This window comes from Rhinopithecus roxellana, chromosome 7 (assembly GCF_007565055.1).
Source record: "Rhinopithecus roxellana isolate Shanxi Qingling chromosome 7, ASM756505v1, whole genome shotgun sequence".
In the NCBI taxonomy this organism is placed as follows: domain Eukaryota; kingdom Metazoa; phylum Chordata; class Mammalia; order Primates; family Cercopithecidae; genus Rhinopithecus; species Rhinopithecus roxellana.
This window is the reverse complement of record NC_044555.1, coordinates 46,415,809-46,437,225: the sequence shown is the minus strand read 5'-3', so window position 1 is coordinate 46,437,225 and position 21,417 is coordinate 46,415,809. Positions and strand designations below refer to the sequence as shown.

The 21,417-nt window shown below is 34.5% G+C and overlaps 1 protein-coding gene across 3 annotated transcripts in view; it reads right to left on the bottom strand.

The window, feature by feature from the left end:
* The window catches only part of ABCB7 (ATP binding cassette subfamily B member 7), a 122,807-nt gene that overhangs the window by 10,989 nt on the left and 90,401 nt on the right, over window positions 1–21,417 (bottom strand). For 2 of the 3 annotated variants that reach the window (XM_030933926.1, XM_030933925.1), the window contains exons 5-15: window positions 18,399–18,531; window positions 17,245–17,513; window positions 15,750–15,838; window positions 15,571–15,658; window positions 13,362–13,536; window positions 12,213–12,370; window positions 11,137–11,300; window positions 10,848–10,977; window positions 6,911–7,082; window positions 4,167–4,270; window positions 2,054–2,161 (exon numbers count right to left, since the gene is read on the bottom strand). In XM_030933926.1, the coding sequence (XP_030789786.1) occupies window positions 2,054–2,161; window positions 4,167–4,270; window positions 6,911–7,082; window positions 10,848–10,977; window positions 11,137–11,300; window positions 12,213–12,370; window positions 13,362–13,536; window positions 15,571–15,658; window positions 15,750–15,838; window positions 17,245–17,513; window positions 18,399–18,531 (1,590 nt within the window). The other variant, XM_030933927.1, reaches the window with a different exon arrangement.

The window sequence follows — 21,417 nt, the reverse complement described above, 5'->3', positions numbered from 1 at the left end:
TTTCATCATGCCTGGTGCTTTCAATTCCTGAGCCTTTTCAGGGGTCTACAACATGAATCAATTTGCTTTTTTAAAAAATTGATGTCTCTCTCTTTTTCACACACAGTATTGAACTTTTTAGCTCTGCTAATCTATCTACTTACCAGTTTCCCCAATTTGCTGATATCTCTTGTCCACTGTTATTTCCTCTCCTATTATTCTTGTCCTTATGGCTTTATAGTTATTATACTTATTTTATTTATTAACTTTCATTTTAGTATGGTTAGGGGAAGAAGAGATAAACAAATGTATCCAACCTTCCACGTTTAACTAGAAGTTCCCTAGATATGCTGTCTTAACATTAATACTATTATAAGAAATTGCTGACAGAACACAGGAGGTGACAGATTATTAGTCAAAGCTAAGGTCATATTAGTTTCACTAGAAAATGAAAATCTGTTATGTTCATAATCAGACAACTACAGAATCATCAAATTATGAATAATAAAGAGATTCTTCTTTAGATACAGTTGCTATGATCAGTAATAAATTAGGTCCAATTACAACCCAAAATCCAAGTGGCAATGGCATAAAATAAGTGTATAGATACTATGAATTACATGGCATGAGGCAGGTGATCACATGCCTGCTAACGTATTTTAACAACTTCTATTTGTAAGAAAAGGCTCTCACTAAATGGCTGCATAGAATCAGAAAGCTTATAAAAAAGTAGCAGATTTTATTTAATATTCTTGAACATCAATGATATAATAAGGTATATTCACAAAATTGCCCATTTAAGACATTCTGGTACAACCATACTGGAAAAATCAGTTTGGTAATGAATGTAAATATTTAAGAACAAACCAACAGAAAGGCCTAGGGTCACAAGCATGCAAGCAACTTATGAAGGTAATAATATACAAACCACAACACTGAATACCCTATAAGAAATTTTAGTGGAGTGAAAAAGTCCCTTTAAATAGTTCAATATACAGATAGTACATGAGAATGCTTCTCTCTAAACTCTTATTACACAGGTTTTCAAAATGTGACCAGGCGTGGTGGTTATGCCTGTAATCCTAGTACTTTGTGGGGGTGAGGCAGGCAGGTCGCTTGAGCTCAGGAGTTCGAGACCAACCTGGGCAACATGGTGAAACCCCATCTCTACAAAAAATTAGCTGGGCGTGAGGCACGTGCCTGTAGTCCCAGCTACTTGGGGGGCTGAAGTGTGAGGATTGCTTGAGCCCAGGAGGTCGAGGCTACAGTGAGCTGAGATCGCGCCACTGTACTCCTGGGTGACAAAGTAAGACCGTGCCTCAAAAAGGAAAAAAAAAAACAAAATGATAAAGAATTGAAGATATATTTATTAGAAGGGAAAAATAATTACAGAAAAGGCTGAATGCAGGGTAGAAAACTGCATAATGTTAGAAATAATCAAGTACTAGGCGGGTGTGGGGAGAAGAGGTCCTCACAGGAAGGAGAAAATAAAAATTATTGCAATTTTCACATCTACCCATCACAATAGTGGTACTCTGATTTGTCTAGACTTTTACAGTGTACTCGTATAGTAATTCCCTTAGAAGAGATAAAGCAGGCTATATTTTTCTTACTTTCCCAAGAAGGAAAAACATAAAATAAAAATGACCATGTTTGAAAATGACCACTTTATTTTATGGTAATTTTCTTTTAACCATCAAGGTTATGTGCAGGTATTAGAAAAATAAAAATATATAATACAGCAAAGACACTGAGCAAAGAGTCTATTCAGAGCAAAAATGAATGCAGAAAAGTTATTTTATATATGCACCATTGAAAACCTGCTTCTATCGTGAAGATTTAATGCTTTCCTGATTAAACTTTTGTTTGTAATACTTTAATAGAGAGTGAGTTAATCTAGTTTATTCCTTCTTGGAAGTGACATGCATTATTTCCAATCAAAAGGGGCTAAAAACAGAACATTATCAGGATTCAATCTCAACCAAATAATGTAAGAAACAATATTTAAGCTTCTTGTATCTATAACAATTTCTAGTGTTCCTCAAATACTAAACTTCAAAGTTAAATCTCTTACCTGGTCCAAGACAATGATTTCATCTGCATCAACCACTGTTGACAATCTGTGTGCAATGAAAATAGAAGTTCTGTGTTTGACCACATCCTTCATGGCACCAAGAATAGTCTGCAAGTTTGGTAATATGAAGAACAGGAGAAAATAAAAAGAACTATGCATTAGGCAAATGTAAATTAAAATAATCATACATTTCCTAAAGGAACACAAAAAATGCCAGTTAATCTTTTATTATGTAAATTTTATACTGATACCAAATATTACACCTAATCTAATAATTGCTAAAAGAAAGGGGAGAAAGCAAAAAGAGAAGGCAAATATGATCACATTATCATAGAAAAAAATTCTTTAAGATAGGCAACATTTCTCAAAATTACAAAATCTGGGAGAAAGTATTTTCTATACAAGTAAACAAATAAACAACTCTCGTGATATCAGGAACATAGCCACATATAATGTTTACCAATGAGAACAAAACTAAAATGAGGAGAGACTTAAGTGATAGGACAGAGAGAAATTCAAAATAATCCAAAGATAGGGAGATTCAAAGACTATAGGAACATTTGCTTTTCCTTAGTTCAAACTCAGAGGACAGAAGGGGAAACAATGATAACTGTATATTTTTAACTGCAGAAACCTCTTTTTCAAAAGCATTCTGACTTCCTAATGCATCCCAGAAATATATTTTTGTTTATTCCCTGTAAAGTATAAGAGTTGTATATATATTCAGCTATACTTAGAAACCTGGGTCTAAGTACAGCAAGCTAGATGGAAATAGCAGTGTGGGGAATGGGGATATACTCAAATTTCCTATGAATATTTCTGAACATTTTATTTATTAAAGGAATAAAATTATCAAGAGCAAATGGTTACCCAGGAAAAGATCTTATATTTTACTAGGGCAGACTGATAATAAGTTACAAGGCCAATACTAAGAAAGCCTGTTATGTTTGTGAGGACTCATTTTTTAACCTTTAACAACTTAAACTCTGACATCCTAGTGAAGACACTGGACTTTTTTAAAAGGCCCATTAAAATTTACCAAATCTTCCAATAACTCCTCCCCTTGGGGGGTTGTCTGTTGGCTCTTAATGGGTTATGCTCTCTGACATAATAAAGCTGTATGACTCAAATAATGACTGTTGGTAGGTCTTTTAGTTTGTGGTAGTATGACACATTTTTAGGTAAAAAGTTCTTATAAGCATGTTCCTACTTTTCCTATGAATGGGGTCTGGTCCTGCTTATGGTTCACTTTAAATATAACAAATCCCCAGGCTAACCAATTCACTTCAAAATTCAATTGCTTTAAATATGCTGCAGATCACACAATGGGCCCTGAAACTTAACTCCGTATGCAAATATTATGTCACACAGCCTGCAAAGCTGAATTAGGCCTATCCTTCAACACTAGGTTTACACTATGTATTGAATTAAAAGGTAGTTGAATGAAGGCAATTGACAAATGCATCTATCTTCAGTTCTAGATTAAGGGGATATGATAATGAAATTACCATTGTTGTTGAGACTTTTGTATGTAATATAAAGATGTTGCTATGAAATCTAACGCAGCTGTGGGGCAATGTCATGACATCAGTGTCACATCTTGGTGTTTCATAACACTTCCAGTGAAATGAATACAAATTGATACCAACACTGCAGCTTGTGTATGCCTGACTTGCATCTCATGAGTTGCTCCATGATAAGTGAAAGACTATCTGGTATGTACTATGTCACAGGTTTCACAATCACTTCCATGACTATTTTAATGAGTATTAAGTGGCAACAGAAGAGAGACTGAAACTTTCTTCCTTTGTCAGCACATCAGGTGATTCCTACAGCTTTGTAAGATGCAGGGGCAATACAACAACAGCATAAGTTATCACATAGTTCCAAAAGGAGACACATTTGCAAATGGACTTAATACTGTGGTATTTCTAGTTCAATGCAACCTGGCATTCTTACCATCAACACTTGCCATATGGAAAAAGGGAGATAGGCATTTTACTCTATAGCACTTACTACTGAAGTTTATTCAAAATACAGAGTAATGCAGCCATTTTACTGAAACTTCCAAGTATTAAACATTGAAGAGCTTTATATTTTAATCATAACTTACTTCTTCAGTAATCGAATCTAACGATGAAGTAGCTTCATCATAAAGTATGACTGGGGGGTCCTTCAAAATGGCTCTTGCAATTGCTACTCTTTGCTTTTCTCCTCCTGGTAAAGGAAAAGTTTACTTTAAGGAAGCATAGTGCATGCATATTTTATGTTTCTAGTGTTTCCATTGATTACAACCACCAAGTAATACATTGAACATTTCCCTATTCTCCTGATCACAGTCTATTTTACTGAGTTGTAGAGTTGAAGTTCATATATAATATCTTTTGACAAATTACATTCCCTGAAACATGAATGCACTACTGAATTCTGACTTTATAGCAGGTGGGAAGAATGAGAATGAGGCAGGAAGGTAACAACTTTGATTCTACTATTATTATTCTACCAGAAGTATGCTCACTATATGTTACTTTATATTACAGGTAATTCTCAATGAACAGCAATCTCAGAAAATTTCAATGACAGAATTCACAATGCCAAAAAAATCAATATCTGAAACCTGAAGACATTAAACTATGAATAACTGAATTCGTCTCTTAAGATAAAGAAGTAGCATTCAGCCAGTATTCTCAAGGATTGTTTTTTGACAGAAAGCTATTATTTTCACAGCATTCTTCAAAGTTAAAGGCATATACTAGATATCTCTTCCTTTATTTAGGTATTTATTGTAGGTCTCTAGCATATCAAATTTTTAAAATAGAAAGGATACAGGCCCAGAAAAGTTAAGTGATTGGCTCACGGTCACCGAGCAAGAACCTGGACTAGACCCATTCCAGTCCAACGCTCTTCTTATCACAATGTGTAAGCCCACATTTATTCCTAAACACAAGAATAAATATTTAGAAAGTATTTCTTAAATAAATAGGGAAAATATGTAGTGAAATGTCTAGAAACCTTTCTTTTATTACTGGGACTACTGTAGGTCTAAGGTCATCAATCTTATATAGAACTATAGTTGGAAGTACAGAAGATGGTACTCTGCTGACTATGTCCCTTTTAGCTTCTTTTCTTGTCTATTATACATTATCAATGTCTGAAAAAAACATATTTTTCAGCTTAAGTAACCTCTTTAAGAAATAAGCTCTAACCATTATCTGGTACATTAAATATTTTTATTTTTACTTGTTCTACAATTATTATCTTTGGCCTATAAAGGGGCTCCTTATTTTTAATATTAGTAAGTTTATATTTATGCTAGCCATATGCTTCCCCAACTCACAAGATCAAAATTCTCCTAACAAGGCAGGTACCATAAGTACTATCTTCCTGCCTACCTATCAACCCAGTAGCAGAAAGTTCCTCAAAGAAGTAGGAAGGACTAGTTTTGAAGTGCCTCTCAAATTTCAAGTGGAAACCAACTCAGTTGTAATTCTATTCAATAGTATTTTGGAACTTGGAGAAGAAATGTCTGTTTATTCTCTAACATAATTATTAGCATAGATGCTAAATAATAAATTGCTCATTTTGAGAGGTATGGTTGTAAGGAAATGGGAAATAGGTAAGAATAAAATTTCTTTAGCTATTCCTATCCCCCACAGGCATGCAGAAAGGAAAAATAAGATTACAAAATAGAACACAGCATAGCTGGCTGAGGCAAAGTCATGCATTAAGAGGGCTAGTTCATATTACATGATAAATTAGGGATCGCCAGAATTAGCCAAATGGACACATAATTTGGGGGTGGGCCAGATAACTGGAAATTACTCCTATTAAAAGCAGTAATAAAGTGCAAATGTGGACTGGAATGATACCAGCATCTTATACTACCAGGTAATGACCCAACCAACTTAACTTGAAAATAATCTTTGCTTAAAATTTTCTAAACCTAGCCCAAAACTTTCCAACAGACTGCCAATTCCTGGGTAACAGGCCTGTTTATGCTTCATTTTTTAAACTTTCAAATCATTTAGCATAGTAGCTTGCACATAGTGTGTATCTAATAAATGAAGCCAGTTTGTAATGAAGAGGAATGGGGATTCGTTAAAATTCATATAGAGTATTTCTCATTCTATTTTTGCCTTACCTCTATCTATAATCGATACATTTCGTCCCCAAACTAAACTAGACATTGCTATACTTTTGAAATTCAAATAATTTGGGGGTAAAGAAACATTTTTCTGTGTCCTCCAAAAAAATATCAGTCATTTTGGGGTAATTCATTCTTAAACCTAGCCATCTCATAATTAAACATTTAACAAGAAATGTATAAGCCTCAAAACATCCTTGGCCACAGAACAAAGGACATGAAAATGAAGTTGGCTGTAAGGAAAATATAGCAGGTAACAGGATCAAATATAAAGAGGTCAAAGTACTGAAAACATCTAATGATCTAGGAAGTTATGATGAGAGATATACACTATTCGTTATCAAATTACTTCTCCCTACCCTTACTACTTTCCCAGGTAAAGAATGATATTGTTTTGCCTTTATCATGAAGACTATAGATAACAAGTTAGTAATGATCTGAGCATATTTTGATAACTTACTTAATATCAAACACCTACAGTGTTTGCAGCTGCAAGTGAAAAAAAAAAAAAAAAAGACTTGCATGATTTGAGAATAGTTACTAGTATGTTGAATTGGTTACAGTGAGGGCTAGGAGATTAGTAACCCAATCAAATGTGACTCAATGAGCACTACATTTTGAAGTCTCTCATCACATTTTCTAAAACATGGCTCTGACAATTAGAGTTTGAAAGAAGTATACAAGAAGGGGGCAGGTCTAAAATCTCTGATCACCTGAAAGCTTGAGTCCTCGTTCCCCTACTTGGGTGTTGTATCCATGTGGCATTCGAAGAATTGCATCATGAAGTCCAGCTAATTTTGCCACCGCATACACTTCCTCAGGTGAAGCACTGATGTTTCCATATAAGAGGTTGTAATAAATAGTATTATGGAAGAGGACAGCATCCTGAAGCAGATATACTGAATGAATATATATCTATATCTCTCTCTATATATATGTTCATTATTAAAAACTCAAACAGTAAAGAGACAAAGGCATAAAGGGTAAAACATGACAGTCCCTTTCATCATCCCTCATCTGCGAAATCCCATTCCCTTCCCAGGGGTAGTCATCATAAACAATTTAGTGTGTATCATTCCAGACTTGTTCCTGCGAATTTATATATATAAACATGTATTTTCTCCCCCCAACACAAGTGTGGTCATTCTACACATATTATTTTGCAATTGCTTTTTTCACTTAACGCATCCTGGAGATTGTCCATGTCAATAACAGAAAACTAACTCATTCTTTCTAACAGTTGTATATTCCACACTATGGAAACATCATAATTTATGTATATATTCTCCTACTGATGGACCTTAATGTGATTTCCAAATTGTTGCTACTACAATGTTGGAATAAAACTATGTATATGACTTTGTACACCTGTGTGTTTCTGTAAGAAGAATCCCTAGAAGTAGACTGATGAGCTAAAAGTTAAGCATACATTTATCCTTTGATATTATTGCCCAAATGTCTTCCAAATATGGCCCTACCAGCAACCAATAATGTATAAGTACACACTAACCAATGGCATATGAAGGTGCCAGTTCCTCATATATTCAGAAACCCTGGCTATTAATAACTTTTAGTTGTTGCTACTCTTAGGGGAAAAATGTGCTTTTTGTTCAAATTAGCATTTCCCTAATTACTAATGAGGTTTGAATATGTTTTCCTATGTTTCTAAGAAGCTTTGACATTGATATTAAAACAGAAAACAAAGAATTTATACACTATATACATTTTTGGAGAAAGTTCACTTCAAGCATTCATTTGATATTTCAACTTATTCTCACATGGCACACTAAAGCTAATTTTCTTCAAGTGAGCATCCATCCCCTATTTTTCTTTCAATCTTTAAATGGTTGGAAGGCTATGGTTAGGTGAAACAAAATGACTCCATTAGTTCATATTAACCAGGATACCCATCTTCTTGAACATCATAATCAGATCAAGAATTTCATATATTGCTTTAAACAGTACTTAAATCATTTATATACCTATTATTAATAAAATTTCTCATATTGAGATAATACTTAAACTCAATAAGCTCATTGTATAAACAGAAACTGCTTATTTTTAAATAATTTATATTTAGGAAAAAGCTAAATATGCTAGGTGGAAATTTTGAAAATATAAAAACTAATATAAAATAAATACTGATTTTTTTGTGTAATTTCTGCGAAATGGGTAGATTTTAGCTGCTCTAGCCACAAAAACATGGGTAACTGTGAGATGATGGACATGTTAATTTGCTTCTCTACAGTAACCTAATTATATGTATCTCATAACATCATGTGAGATATCTTAAATATACACATGTAATAAATTAAAACTTAAATAATCCATATTCCCATCATGTAGCAAGATCTACTATTACATTTTGATATTCTTTCCTATTTTTTTTCTCCACTGAAATGTATTCATCTAATACTATAAAATCAGGATACTATATTTTGCTTGCTATCCTCTTTTTAAATACTTTGTATTTGCATATTTTTCATGACAATATTCTTTAAAAACACAATATTTATGAATGGCTGCATGACTCTGATCCTATGATAATAACGTAACCATCTACTTACTGTTGGACATTTACATTGTTTCCAACTGATGCTACTATAAATAATGCTGTAATGAACATCTTTGTATATAAAGACTTGTTCACATCTCTGTTTATTTCCTTACTAAAATTTCCTACAGGCAGAATTATTGGAATAAAGGGTATGAATATTTTTCAGGCACTTGATACACATTGCCAATTTGCTTGTCAGGAAAGCTGTATACTTCCACCAGCAAAACAAGAGATTGTCCATTTTACACAGTCTTGCCCAAACTGGGTATTAGGAATTTCAAAATCCTTGCCAATCTGATAGGTGAAAAAATGACACATATCCTGTTGTTGACTTAATTCATATTGCTAAGGCCTCCAATGAGGATGACAGTCTTTTGTTTATTGATCATGTATATTTTCCCTTTGTGAATGTGCTACTTCTCAAAAGGATGAGGATAATTGTTACAACGCCCAAGAGAATGGCAGGAATCTATTTACATGGATCAGGACACTGAATCCTAAGTAGTTACAGCTCAGAATCCAGTTCACTTGACACACAGTTTAGATTAGTGTTTCTTTTTCTTTCTTTTTTCTCTTATTTTATTTTTGAGACTGAGCCTCGCTCTGTTGCCCAGGCTGGAGTGCAATGGCACAATCTCGGTTCACTGCAACCTCCGCCTCCTGGATTCAAGCAATTCTCCTGCCTCAGCTTCCCGAGTAGCTGGTATTACAGGCGCCTGCCACCATGCTCGGCTAATTTTTGTATTTTCACTAGAGATGCAGTTTCATCATGCTGGCCAGGCTGGTCTTGAACTCCCGACCTCAGGCGATCTGCCTGCCTCGGCCTCCCAAAGTGCTGGGATTACAGGCGTGAGCCACCGTGCGGGGGCTAGATTAGTGTTACTTAACATACAATCTATGAAACATCTCTAACAGAATAACCTAGGAGGCGTTTTCAAAAAGGCAGATTTCTGGGCCCCACATAGTCCTCCAAAATCGTAACTGGGGTATGTGAGAAAGACCTGGAAATATTAAATTAGATTATCTAATCCAATTTAAATGATATGATTTTTTTAAAATTTATAAATGGTATTGTATATATTTAAGGTATAGAACATGTTATGAGATACATATAGTAAAATGATTACTATAGTGAACAAATTAACATATCCATCATCTCACATAGTTACCTAATAATTTCTCTAAATGACTCACGCTGACTAACGTGGGATTTTCAGTGAAAAAGAGGACAGAGAAGAGTCCATGTGTGGGATCATTTGGGGGATATTTTGCAAGCCACATATCCCCGTCCAATCACTCTCTTACAGTTCTTCCTCTACCCATATTTTGATCTATTCTCCCAGGGATTTGATTCTGGCTCCAGAAATCAACTTTATAATACATACTAGCTATAACTAATTCCCAGGTCTCTCTATAAGTTTTCATCATAGAAAAGCTCACATCCTATAAGGTTATCTACTTCTTAACTTCTCAGATCTTACTTTGAATTTATTTTCCCTCCAAAGTAACACAAGAAATGTTTATTAAATGTTTAACATGGGTTAGGCACTGTGCTTGGTACTGAAGGCAAAGTGGTTAACAAGGCATACAAAATTGAGGTTGGCAGCCAAGCTACTTTGTAATTATTATAAATCCACTATGTTGAAAACTGTTCCAAATTACAATAGTAGTTTTCATTTTCTGAACAATTATGTGATAGACTTGGTATTTTACATTTATTATCTCTAATCCATAATAATAATTATAATAATTCTATCCTAAAAGATAAATGGCGTCCTTATTTTACAGATGAGAAAATGGAGGCCCCAGGCCACAGAACTAATGACGGTTAGAGATGGGGTTAGAATCCAGGTCTGTGCTCTTTCTATTCTATTATGCTATCATTCCAGGGCTTCTTATCATGCAGATTTTCCCTTCACGTTTTTTTCCTTTCCTTTTTTAAAAAATCCCTTTTGGTACCAGAACTTCACTGGTAGGGTCTAATATTGACTAGTTCAGTAGCATATGTTGATCCCTTGATTCAAATTGTTCTAGTTACAGATTGATCAACCCAATAAATCTTCCAAAATTTGTTTTTTTCTGTTTTTAAATACCTGAGGTACCACTCCCACTGCCCTCCGAAGGCTTTCCAGGCTCACATCTTGTATATTTTGACCAGCAAGATAAATGCTACCCTTTTGAGGCTCATAGAAGCGAAACAATAGCCTCACTATTGTGCTTTTCCTGAAATTGGAGATGAAGAAAGGTTATTTAGCTCCTATTAATGTTAGGAAAACCCACTTTTAAACCACAGTAATCATTTTCATTATAATAAAGAAAAAATATTACATTGGGAATCATCAGTCTATAATACAGAATTTTACAAATAACTAAATTACCCACCCTGACCCACTACCTCCTACAATGGCCACTTTCTTTCCTGCAGGGACTTCAAAGGATATTCCACTAAGGACTTTCTGGCTCTCAATGTATTCAAAATGCACATTATCAAAGGCCACGGTAGCTGTTTGTGGTGTGATCTGAAGGCGAGATGCCATCACTTTGTCCTAGCAGGGAAGAGAAAAAAAAGCCACTTTACACACTGCCTAGAGTATAGCTATGAAGACAATTTTCTAATTCACAGAAAGAAAAAGGAAATAATGGAAAAGAAGGAGGTTTATAAGTGGACTTAGACCACTTCCCAGCATGCATTTAAAGATTTGTTTTCTCATGCTTCATGGCCAAAGTAAAACAAACCCTGAATGTTTTGGTTTCTGAGCAACTCTTTTTGAGGGGGGCGGTGGGGAGGGAGAAGGGATGATGGGCAGGGGAGGAAAGGGGTTGAGGATGCGAGGAGAGGCAATCATACATTCTGTGTCATTATTAGATAACTAAATTCAGTGTAAGTACAAATAATTCAACTTAACAAAATTTACTTTCTAGTATAACAGTCTTCATTAACATTGTAAGATTTTTATTATTTATTTATTTAGTTTATTTATGCTGAGACGGAGTTCGCTCTTGTTACCCATGCTGGAGTGCAATGGCACGATCTCGGCTCACCGCAACCTCCGCCTCCCGGGTTCAAGCGATTCTCCTGGCTCAGCCTCCCGAGTAGCTGGGATTACAGGCATGTGCCATCACGACCAGCTAATTTTGTATTTTTGGTAGAGATGGGGTTTCTTCATGTTGGTCAGGCTGGTCTAGAACTCTTGACCTCAGGTGATCCGCCCACCTCGGCCTCCCAAAATGCTGGGATTACAGGCGTGAGCCACCATGCGTGGCCAGGTTTTTAAACATAGAAGTGAAAGCTCTAACAACCTCTTAATACAGGTGATAGCACCCCACCCCCCTGCCAATTCCTGCAAGTAAAAGAAATTGGGCTTGCTAAAGTGGTGATGTAGGAATATTCCTAGAATAATCCTACTAATAGGATGATGTTCACATACTTTTGAAAAGGTGCTATATGGATTACTTACTTTAATTCGGGTGTCTACCTTGAGTAGAGTAAACAAGGTGTTCATATCTATGAGTGCTTGTCTAGTCTCTCTATATACAGTTCCCAGAAAGTTCAGGGGTAATGAGAGTTGAAAAAGCAGTCCATTCACCATCACTAGATCTCCAACAGTAAGGGTGCCTTAATATGCAATTGGCAGAAGAAAAAAAGGGCATTTTAGATAAATGTTACATACTTTCCCAATTTAAGATAGAGAGGTTTATAGTCTATTATCACAGAAACAAAATATTCTTAATCAGCAACAACTCTTATGTCAACTCAATTTCAAAGCATTAATCCATGATTTAGGCAATACAGGGAACTTAGCATATGTTAAGAGGAATGGGAAAGGCCCACCTATACACTATATATAATATACAAAAAAGAATGGTTTAAGTGAGGATAGAAATGGAAGGCTAAAAAGTTTCTCTTTTTCCCCTAAGACACTAGCAATGGTTTCTTTGTAGTGTAATATAGAAATTTAAAAATTAGTATACATTAAAAATTGGAGAAAATAGACATTACAATTAAGGATGATAAACCATTCTGATGTACCTCAAGTTAAAGGAAACAAAATGAAACAACAACAACAACAAAATGTTGTTGTGACCTAAATATGTTTTCCACATATTTAGGTCACAGTGAATGAATGAATAGTAACTGAGTGGGGGTGGGGGGAGTTTACAGAAAAGAGGAGCAGACATTTACTTTTGAAGTGTTTTGCAAGTAAAAAAAGGAGTAGAAAGATTAAAAGGTTCCTGGTAATTCTTAAAAAAAGAGTGTTTGCAGTTTAGTCCTTTGAACTAAACACTAAATCAATTACATTGCTCTACAGGTCTACAAGAAAAATTAGAAAAACTAGATGCTAAAAAAAAAACCAAGTTGTTCTTAAAAGATCAGGTAGTTACAAACAGTAATCCCAATCAATGAATGAGCCAGTACTAAACAAAAAGAAGTTAAAAAACCATTATCAAACAATCAAGTAAATACATTCTGATACAAAGAGAAAAGTACTCCAAGGATGTTAAAGCACTTTAACATCCTTTATAATTAAGATACGCATACACATTCCTTTCATTAATCTTTATAAAAGTTGAACAGCCTGTAAATGTGATAGCCACAGACCCATTACCTGCCACAATTCCCTGACTGGCGAGCACCATTATAGCTGTTAAACCGACACTGAAAATAGCACTTTGACCAAAGTTCAGCATAGCCAGAGTAGAGGTACTTTTCAGTGAAGCAGTCTCATACGTCTTCAAAAATCCATCATATCTCTGTGCTTCATATCTTTCATTATTAAAATACTACAAAAAATATAAAAATAACTATGGGCAAGTATAATTAGAATTTATTCTCTTAAGTGATCAGTATACTTTTCATCAGACTTCATGTATGAATACAATTTTGTACTGTAGATTCCATTTTAAAAATTGACTTTCAATATATTGTACTATGATATCCCTGCAGTTTTCCATAATGAATTGTATTTGAAAAGTCCACAAAATTCACCCAATAAACATTTACTGAATGCTTAGCTAATTCCAACCCAGATCTAAAACAAAATCTTCAATGATACTTCCTTCACAAAGCCTTCCCCTGAGACTCTGAATTGACAATTCCCACTACCCTCACAACATTATGCCTTCTTATCTAGTCACCTGCATACTTAAGTTCTTTCAGTACAGTATAAGATTCTGGGATAGCAGGGATTAGAAAGTAATCTTTTTTTTACCACCCTCCCCTGTGAAACCACTTAGAACACCGAAGAGGCATTCAGTAACTATTTGTTAAATGGAAAAATGAACAAATAAATGAAAGAATTAATGGGAAGCACTATGCTAGGCACTTTGAGGGATAGAAGAGAGTCAAAAATTTACATGCCAATTTGATTAGCTTACTGTTCATTCTGAATCAAGATGCTAACGGTATACAGTCATGCATCACTTAACAACGGAGATATGTTCTGAGAAATGCATATTTTAGGTAATTTTGACTGTGCAATCATCATAGAGTGTACTTACATAAACCTAGATGGTATAGACTACCACTCACCTAGACTATATGGTATAGCCTATTGCTCCTAGGCTACAAACCTGTACAGCACATTACTGTATTGAATATTGTAGAAAACTGTAACACAATGGTATTTGTATATCTAAACACAGAAACAGTATAGTAAAAGTATGGTAAAGAAGATTTGCAATGGTATATCTGTATAGAGCACTTAGCATGAATGGATCTTGCAGGACTGAAAATTGCTCTAGGTGAGTCAGTGAGGAAGTGGTGAGTGAATATGAAGGCCTAGGGCATTACCGTACACTACTGTGGACTTTATAAATACTGTATACTTAGGCTACACTAAATTTATTTAATATTTTATTTCTTCAATAATAAATTAAAATTAGCTTACTGTAACTTTTTTACTTTACAAACTTAAATTTTTAAAAACTTTCTTACTCTTTTTAATAACTTAGCTTAAAACACACACACATTGTACAGCTGTACAAAAATATTTTCTTTCTTCATATCCTTATTCTATAGGCTATTTTCTATTTAATTTTTTTTTTTTTTTTTTTTTTTGCTTTTTAAACTTTTTTGTTAAAAACTAAGACACAATCACACACATTAGCCTAGACCTCCATAGGGTCAGGGTCAAATATCACTGTCTTCTACCTCTACATCTCCTTTTACTGGAAGGTCTTCAGGGGCAATAACATGCATGGAGCTGTTACCTCCCATGACAACAATGCCTTCTTCTGGAATACCTTCTGAAGGACTTACCTGAGGCTATTTTACAGTTAACTTTGTTTTTAGAAGTAGAAGGCGTACACTCTAAAATAATGATTAAAAGTAAAAAATACATATACTAGTTAACATACTAGTTTATCATTATCAAATATTAAATGATGGGTAGCACAGTAGGTTTGTTTCCACCAGCATTACCAGAAACACAAGAGTAATAGAGTAACGAATTGTGCTACATTACAATGGCTACAATGTCACTTGCTGACAGGAACATTTTAGTTCCATTATTATCTTATGGGACCAATGACATAGACGCTAAAACATCATTATACAGTGCATGACTGTATTTATGATCAGTTATAAATTAATTCAGAAGGTAAAAATCTGATAGTACCAAACAAAAACTGAGAAGGAAGGAGGACAGTTTCTAAACAAAAGACAAACAATAAAATAGTATTATTCCATCACACCTAGAGATCATATCCTAGAGATCACACCTAGAAGCTCTAACTTACAGTACCTATTAAATTAAATGGTAGATAAAATCTTAGAGCAGTGTGAAAGGCAGAGGAAAGTATAATTAAACATATTACCTTCACAGTTTCATAATTCAGCAGTGAGTCTATAGCAGCATTACCTGCATCATTATCTGCTTTGTTCATTTCTATTCTAAATCTAGTTCTGTAAGACAAAGATTTGCATAGGCATGAAATACCTGTTATAAAAGCATAACAATTTATAAATTTTATGTGGCTTCTAGGGAATAAATTACCTCCACCGTGTGACTGCAACTGTGAATGCTGTGTATGTACCAAGTGTTCCGAGGGTTACCAAAGCAAACTGGGCACCGCATTTGTAATACTAGAAAAGGAAGTCCAAAGAAGAAATGTGAAATAGTTATTGTTCTTTCCAAACAGTTTGTAATACACAACAGCAAATCTCAGTTAAAAGATTTTAACAAAAATATGGTGGCGGGAAGTTATGTATGTGAACAACGGGTGAAAAATCAAATACTTTAGAAAATCTACTTTAGGCAACAAGGGTAGGAAGTCAAACTGCACTTGCTACATCAACAGTACCATCAAATACTAATAGGAAGATAGTACAATAAGCCTAAAGAGGAATAAAAAATACATACATATATTTTTAACTATAAAAGGTGAAACTGCCAATTATTAGAGAAATGCAAATCAAAACCACAATGAGGTATCATCTCAGATGAGTCAGAATGGCTATTATTAAAAAGTCAAAAAATAACAGATGTTGCCAAGGTTGTGGAGAAAAGGGAACACTTATATGCTGCTGGTGGGAATGGAAATTAGTTCAGCCACTATGGGAAGCAGTTTGGACATTTCTCAAAGAACTTAAAACAGAATTACCATTTGATCAGCAATCCCATTACTGGGTACATACATTCAAAAGAACATAAATCATTCTGCCATAAAGACATATAAATGCATATGTTCACTGCAGCACTATTCACAATAGCAAAGACATGGATGGCAATCAATGGTGGACTAAATAAAGAAAATGTGGCCCATGTACACCATGGAATACTATGCAGCCATAAAAAACAAAATCACGTCCTTTGCAGCAACATGGATGCATCTGGAGACCATTATCCTAATCGAATTAACTCAGGAACAGAAAACCAAATATCACCTTCTCACTTATAAGTGGGAGCTAAACAACGGGTACACATGGACACAACGAGGGGAATAGAAACTGGGGCCTATTGAGGGTGGAGGGTGGCAGATGGATGAGGGTCAAAAAACTACCTTTTGGGTACTATGCTCACTACCTGGTGATGAAATCATTTGTACACCAAACCCCAGTGACACATAATTTACCCATGTAACAAACTTGCACAGGTACCCCCGAACCTAAAAGTTGAAACAGAGAAAAAATAAATAAAAGGTGAAATTGCCTAAAATGTTATGAATGGTGATGAGAAACCTAGATATTCTGAGCATATCAGTCAAATGCCATACATAAAAATCCCTGCTTAAAAAAAAAACCTTGTAAGTACTAGTTGATGACTAATCTATGTGAAGAACTGAATAGTTATTTACAATAACAACATGATAAAGAATTTGAGCAGTCCATTGAAGCTTGTGGTAAAATAATTAAACTGCATAATGTTGCTGGCATCACGGAATTTTGTTTTCATACCCATAGGCATGCAACAGTACAATAGCTTCAAATATTCAATCGCTACTAATATGAATTTAAGATAAAAGCTTGTTATGAAAAAATGTTTAACTTACCAAAACACCACTGACAAGCATCACTTCAAACATGATGGGAAGAAGATTAAATACCAAAGCACTCAGGACAAAACTGATACCCCTTGTTCCTCTGTCAATAGCCTTAGATAAAGCTCCCGTCTGTCTGCTCAGGTGAAAACTCAGATCCAGGTTGTGAAGATGGAGAAAGACATTTTTGGCTATTCTTCGGATTGAATTTTGGGCTACCTTGCCAAATACTGCATTTCGAACTTCGTTAAAAAAAGCAGCTCCGGCTCTTGATACACCATCTAACAATACATTCAAAAGAAAAAATAGGATGTAACAATATTAGAATCAAAGGAGTATAGAAAGGACAAGCGTGTAGAAAATGTTTGTACAATGAATAATTCAGTGAATGAATATATCACAGAATATTTACAATAAAAGAAACCTAGAAATAATCTAGCCTAATGAGTATTAACTTTTCTACCACTATGAATCCCTTCAGTGTTATTTCCTCCAGGTTTCAGGTGTTAAAATATTTTTTTCCAAATAAAATACTTAAATAATAGCCCACATGGCATTATTGTGGATAAATGTGTATATCTGTTGACGATTTTTATCTAATTTAATCTTCCTAAATAACAAATGATAAAACTGAGATCCTGAAAAATCAAGTGCCTTGACTAAAGGCATACCCCTACTAATGTCTCCCAAATCTCATAGTGTCCTTTCTAATGCATGGGACACACAGCATTTATATTCTGTTCTTTTCAAATTGTAGATTTGTGTTATTACTAATGAATACATTTTAATAAAGCATTTATGTACATATATATTGTTATTTAGCTATTTCCTATTTAATAGCTAACAATGCCAGCAAGAAAATAATTGACCTTTGTGGAAATGGATGTTACAAAAAGCCTAACTCCTAGAAGTGGTTGTTATGAATTTAATGTCTTATTTCATACTATTGTTTTCTAGAACTTGTAAAAATCCTAATGTTATCATAGAATTTTTTGAAAGTGTATCATACAGAAGTTTTTAAAAACACATACAAAACATCTCACATAAAACAACAAACATCCAAAATGCTAAGCTGTGTTTGTACTGAAAAGGTCATCTGCTCAAATATGATGAAACCTCCTTGAAGAAAGTCAACACCTGTAGACAGATTAAAGAATCACACATACAGCCAATCAGAACTGCTGTTGCCATGGTTGCAACTGTATCTGGTGCATCACTCAGGTTCAGCATGTTTCCCGACATCTGGTTGAGGCTGTCTACAGCATATTTAAACATGAAGGGAACCACAATATTCATGGCCTAAAAACATAAAAACATCAATCACCCATTATATATAAAATACTTATTTATAAAAGTACAAATATTTACCTTAAATTAGTACTTATGATAATGTTTACATATTTACCACTTACTGGTATTAGAGTGATTTTCCCCATTCATAAAGACAGTATCTTTGACATTGGGAGAGCTGTCATTTCAGGCTTCATACTTCACACTGTCATGTTACTATTCATTTATAAGCTATGTGAATTAGTCAAATGCTTCTGCTTCCATGAAATCATCCCAGGTCTGCCACTAAAAAATGCTGTCTCCATTATCTAAAATCCTACAAAGCTCATGACACTATGGCAAACTGTCTTACACTGTAGTTATTTGTGTATATATTTCCCTTTCCTACTGGATCGTTGAGGGTCTATGCCATTTTACTTTTTGTCCCACCCATGCTGAATATAATGCTCTTATACCGTAGGCATTCAATAAATATTTTTAAAATAATTTGGTCACCAAAATGATGGTAAACTAAATTACACAGCAAACCGGATCACAAAAGCAGATAAATTACAAGTATATGTGGCTGATTCACCATTGGAAAAAAACACTGATAAATCCATTTGTCCTACAGAAAACTTCTTTGCTCCAATACCATATAAAACAAAGCCCAATTATTATCAAAACTAAGCTTTCAGTAATGCACCTATTTCTCCATGAGAATACATCAAAATAAAACTTAAAAAGAAAACTAGGAGTATGATGTTTTCATATATTCAAGGCAAATGTTTCATCATTCACATTCTATATTTTCTACAGTTATAGTATCCAAAACATCAACCATCATTTAGGAACAGAAAGTTTGTCAGATTCCCAAAGTTTCTTTGAAGAAATTAAATTGATACACATTAATAACATGTGAAAACAATTCTATAAGCCTTAATAAAAACACTGAAATCCCAGATCTTGTTAATGCTCCATTATTATGCCATCTATCTTTGCAAAGCTTAGGTATAACTGATAGAAGCTATGTAAGTCTTACCAAGATTCCAAGGTAAGGTATACAAGAGTCTTACCAACCAAGCAGGCATTCTGGTATTCAACAATATCATTAAAATACACAGCACATGTTGGGATGCTTTTAAGAATGTAACATTATGAAATAAACTACTTAAACATTAAGCTTTCTGACTTCCAAAATCTAATAGAAAATATGGCAGGTCTCAAATAGTATAAATTTCTCAATTCTGATTCCCTTGTAGCCATATAACCTTAGGTTTCTTGCTGCTGCTTCTTTTTTTTTTTTTTTTTTTTTTTTTTTTTTTTTTTTTGAGATCTTGCTCTGTCACCCAGGCTGGAGTGCAGTGGTGAAATCTCGGCTCACTGCGACCTCCACCTCCTGGGTTCAAGCGATTCTCCTGCCTCAGCCTCCTGAGTAGCTGAGATTATAGGCATGCAACACCATGCCCAGCTAATTTTTGTATTTTTAGTAGAGACAGGGTTTCACCATGTTGGTCGGGCTGGTCTCAAACTCCTGACCTCGTGATCCACCTGCCTCAGCCTCCCGGCCTCCCGAAGTGCTGAGATTACAGGTCTTGCTTCTTCTTGAAATGGTCTCCTCTCCCTTATCTACCTCATCACCCTTCAAAGCCCAATTTTTATACCATTTCTATCATAATGCCTTCTCTGAAATATGCGGCCAATTTGGCACTATTTTCTATCTTTTTGTTATAGTTTATACCTCAATATTTATCACTTTTATGATATATTTCTGATTCATTTTGTATGTATATATGCATGGATATATTTCCATCTTTTTTGTATAAATTTAAGGGGTACAAGTGCAGTTCTGTTATATGGATATATTGCGTACTGGTGAGGTCTGGGCTTTTAGTGTATCTATCACCCAAATAATGTACAAACCTTTTGTGACAAAACTAACATTTACTGAACAACAGCTAGATGAATCACATATGGTGAAAGGTAGGTACCTTTCACAAATGTGAGGGATGAAAGGAATAACAATTTTACAAAATAGATTTTATCTCTATAGTTGAGGAAACTCAGGTTCCATGAGGTTTAATGACTTGTCTGGTAAGCAGCAGAGCTAAGATTAAAATCCAGGTCTGACACTTGAAGTTAGAATTGTTTCCAGTATACCATAGCCACACTAGCAGCTTATAAGGCAGGAACAATATATTTCACTTCTGTTGCACCCTAAAATGGATGCTCTCAAAGGCACTGTTTAAACCAGCTATAGTTGTAAAGTATATCAAAAGTAATTTAAATAAATTTGAGCAGATTCCAGGTTTTCCATTTAAGGATATAGTCCCTCACCTGCAATCCAATACACTTTCTTCAGTAGGAGAAAAAGTGATAGTCACAGCTAGCATGCAATTCTCATAACTCACAGCCCATTATACCTTTTCCAAAGCTGTAGTGAATGATGCCTAAAACTAATGTATCACCGATAAAGTTGTGCAATTTTACCTCCTTGGAAATGTTTTTGGATTTGGTCAAACTAGAGAACATCCTCGTAAGTGTTCAGGACATGTGAGTGTCATCTGCACTGTGTTGTTAGTGGCAGAAAAAGGGCACTTAGCACATGCAAAAAACATGGCACTACCTCTAATAACAACTGAATACTGTCAGTTTTCCCATAAAAGTAATTTTGAAAAGGTAAGAAATATGCCATATATGTTAAAAAGGAAAGAAATACACCAAAGAAATAAGAAGGATATTACATGTAGATGTTTTTATTAATATACAGTGTAAGTTTTATTTGCCTTGTGATATTTTGGGGGTGGGAATAGGAAACAGTGGTTTTCTCCAATATGCTGCCTTTAGCAGAACTAGATTTAAACCATTCCAGGCAAATGAGAATCTTCTTAAAAAAAAAAAAAAAAGTTTTTATTT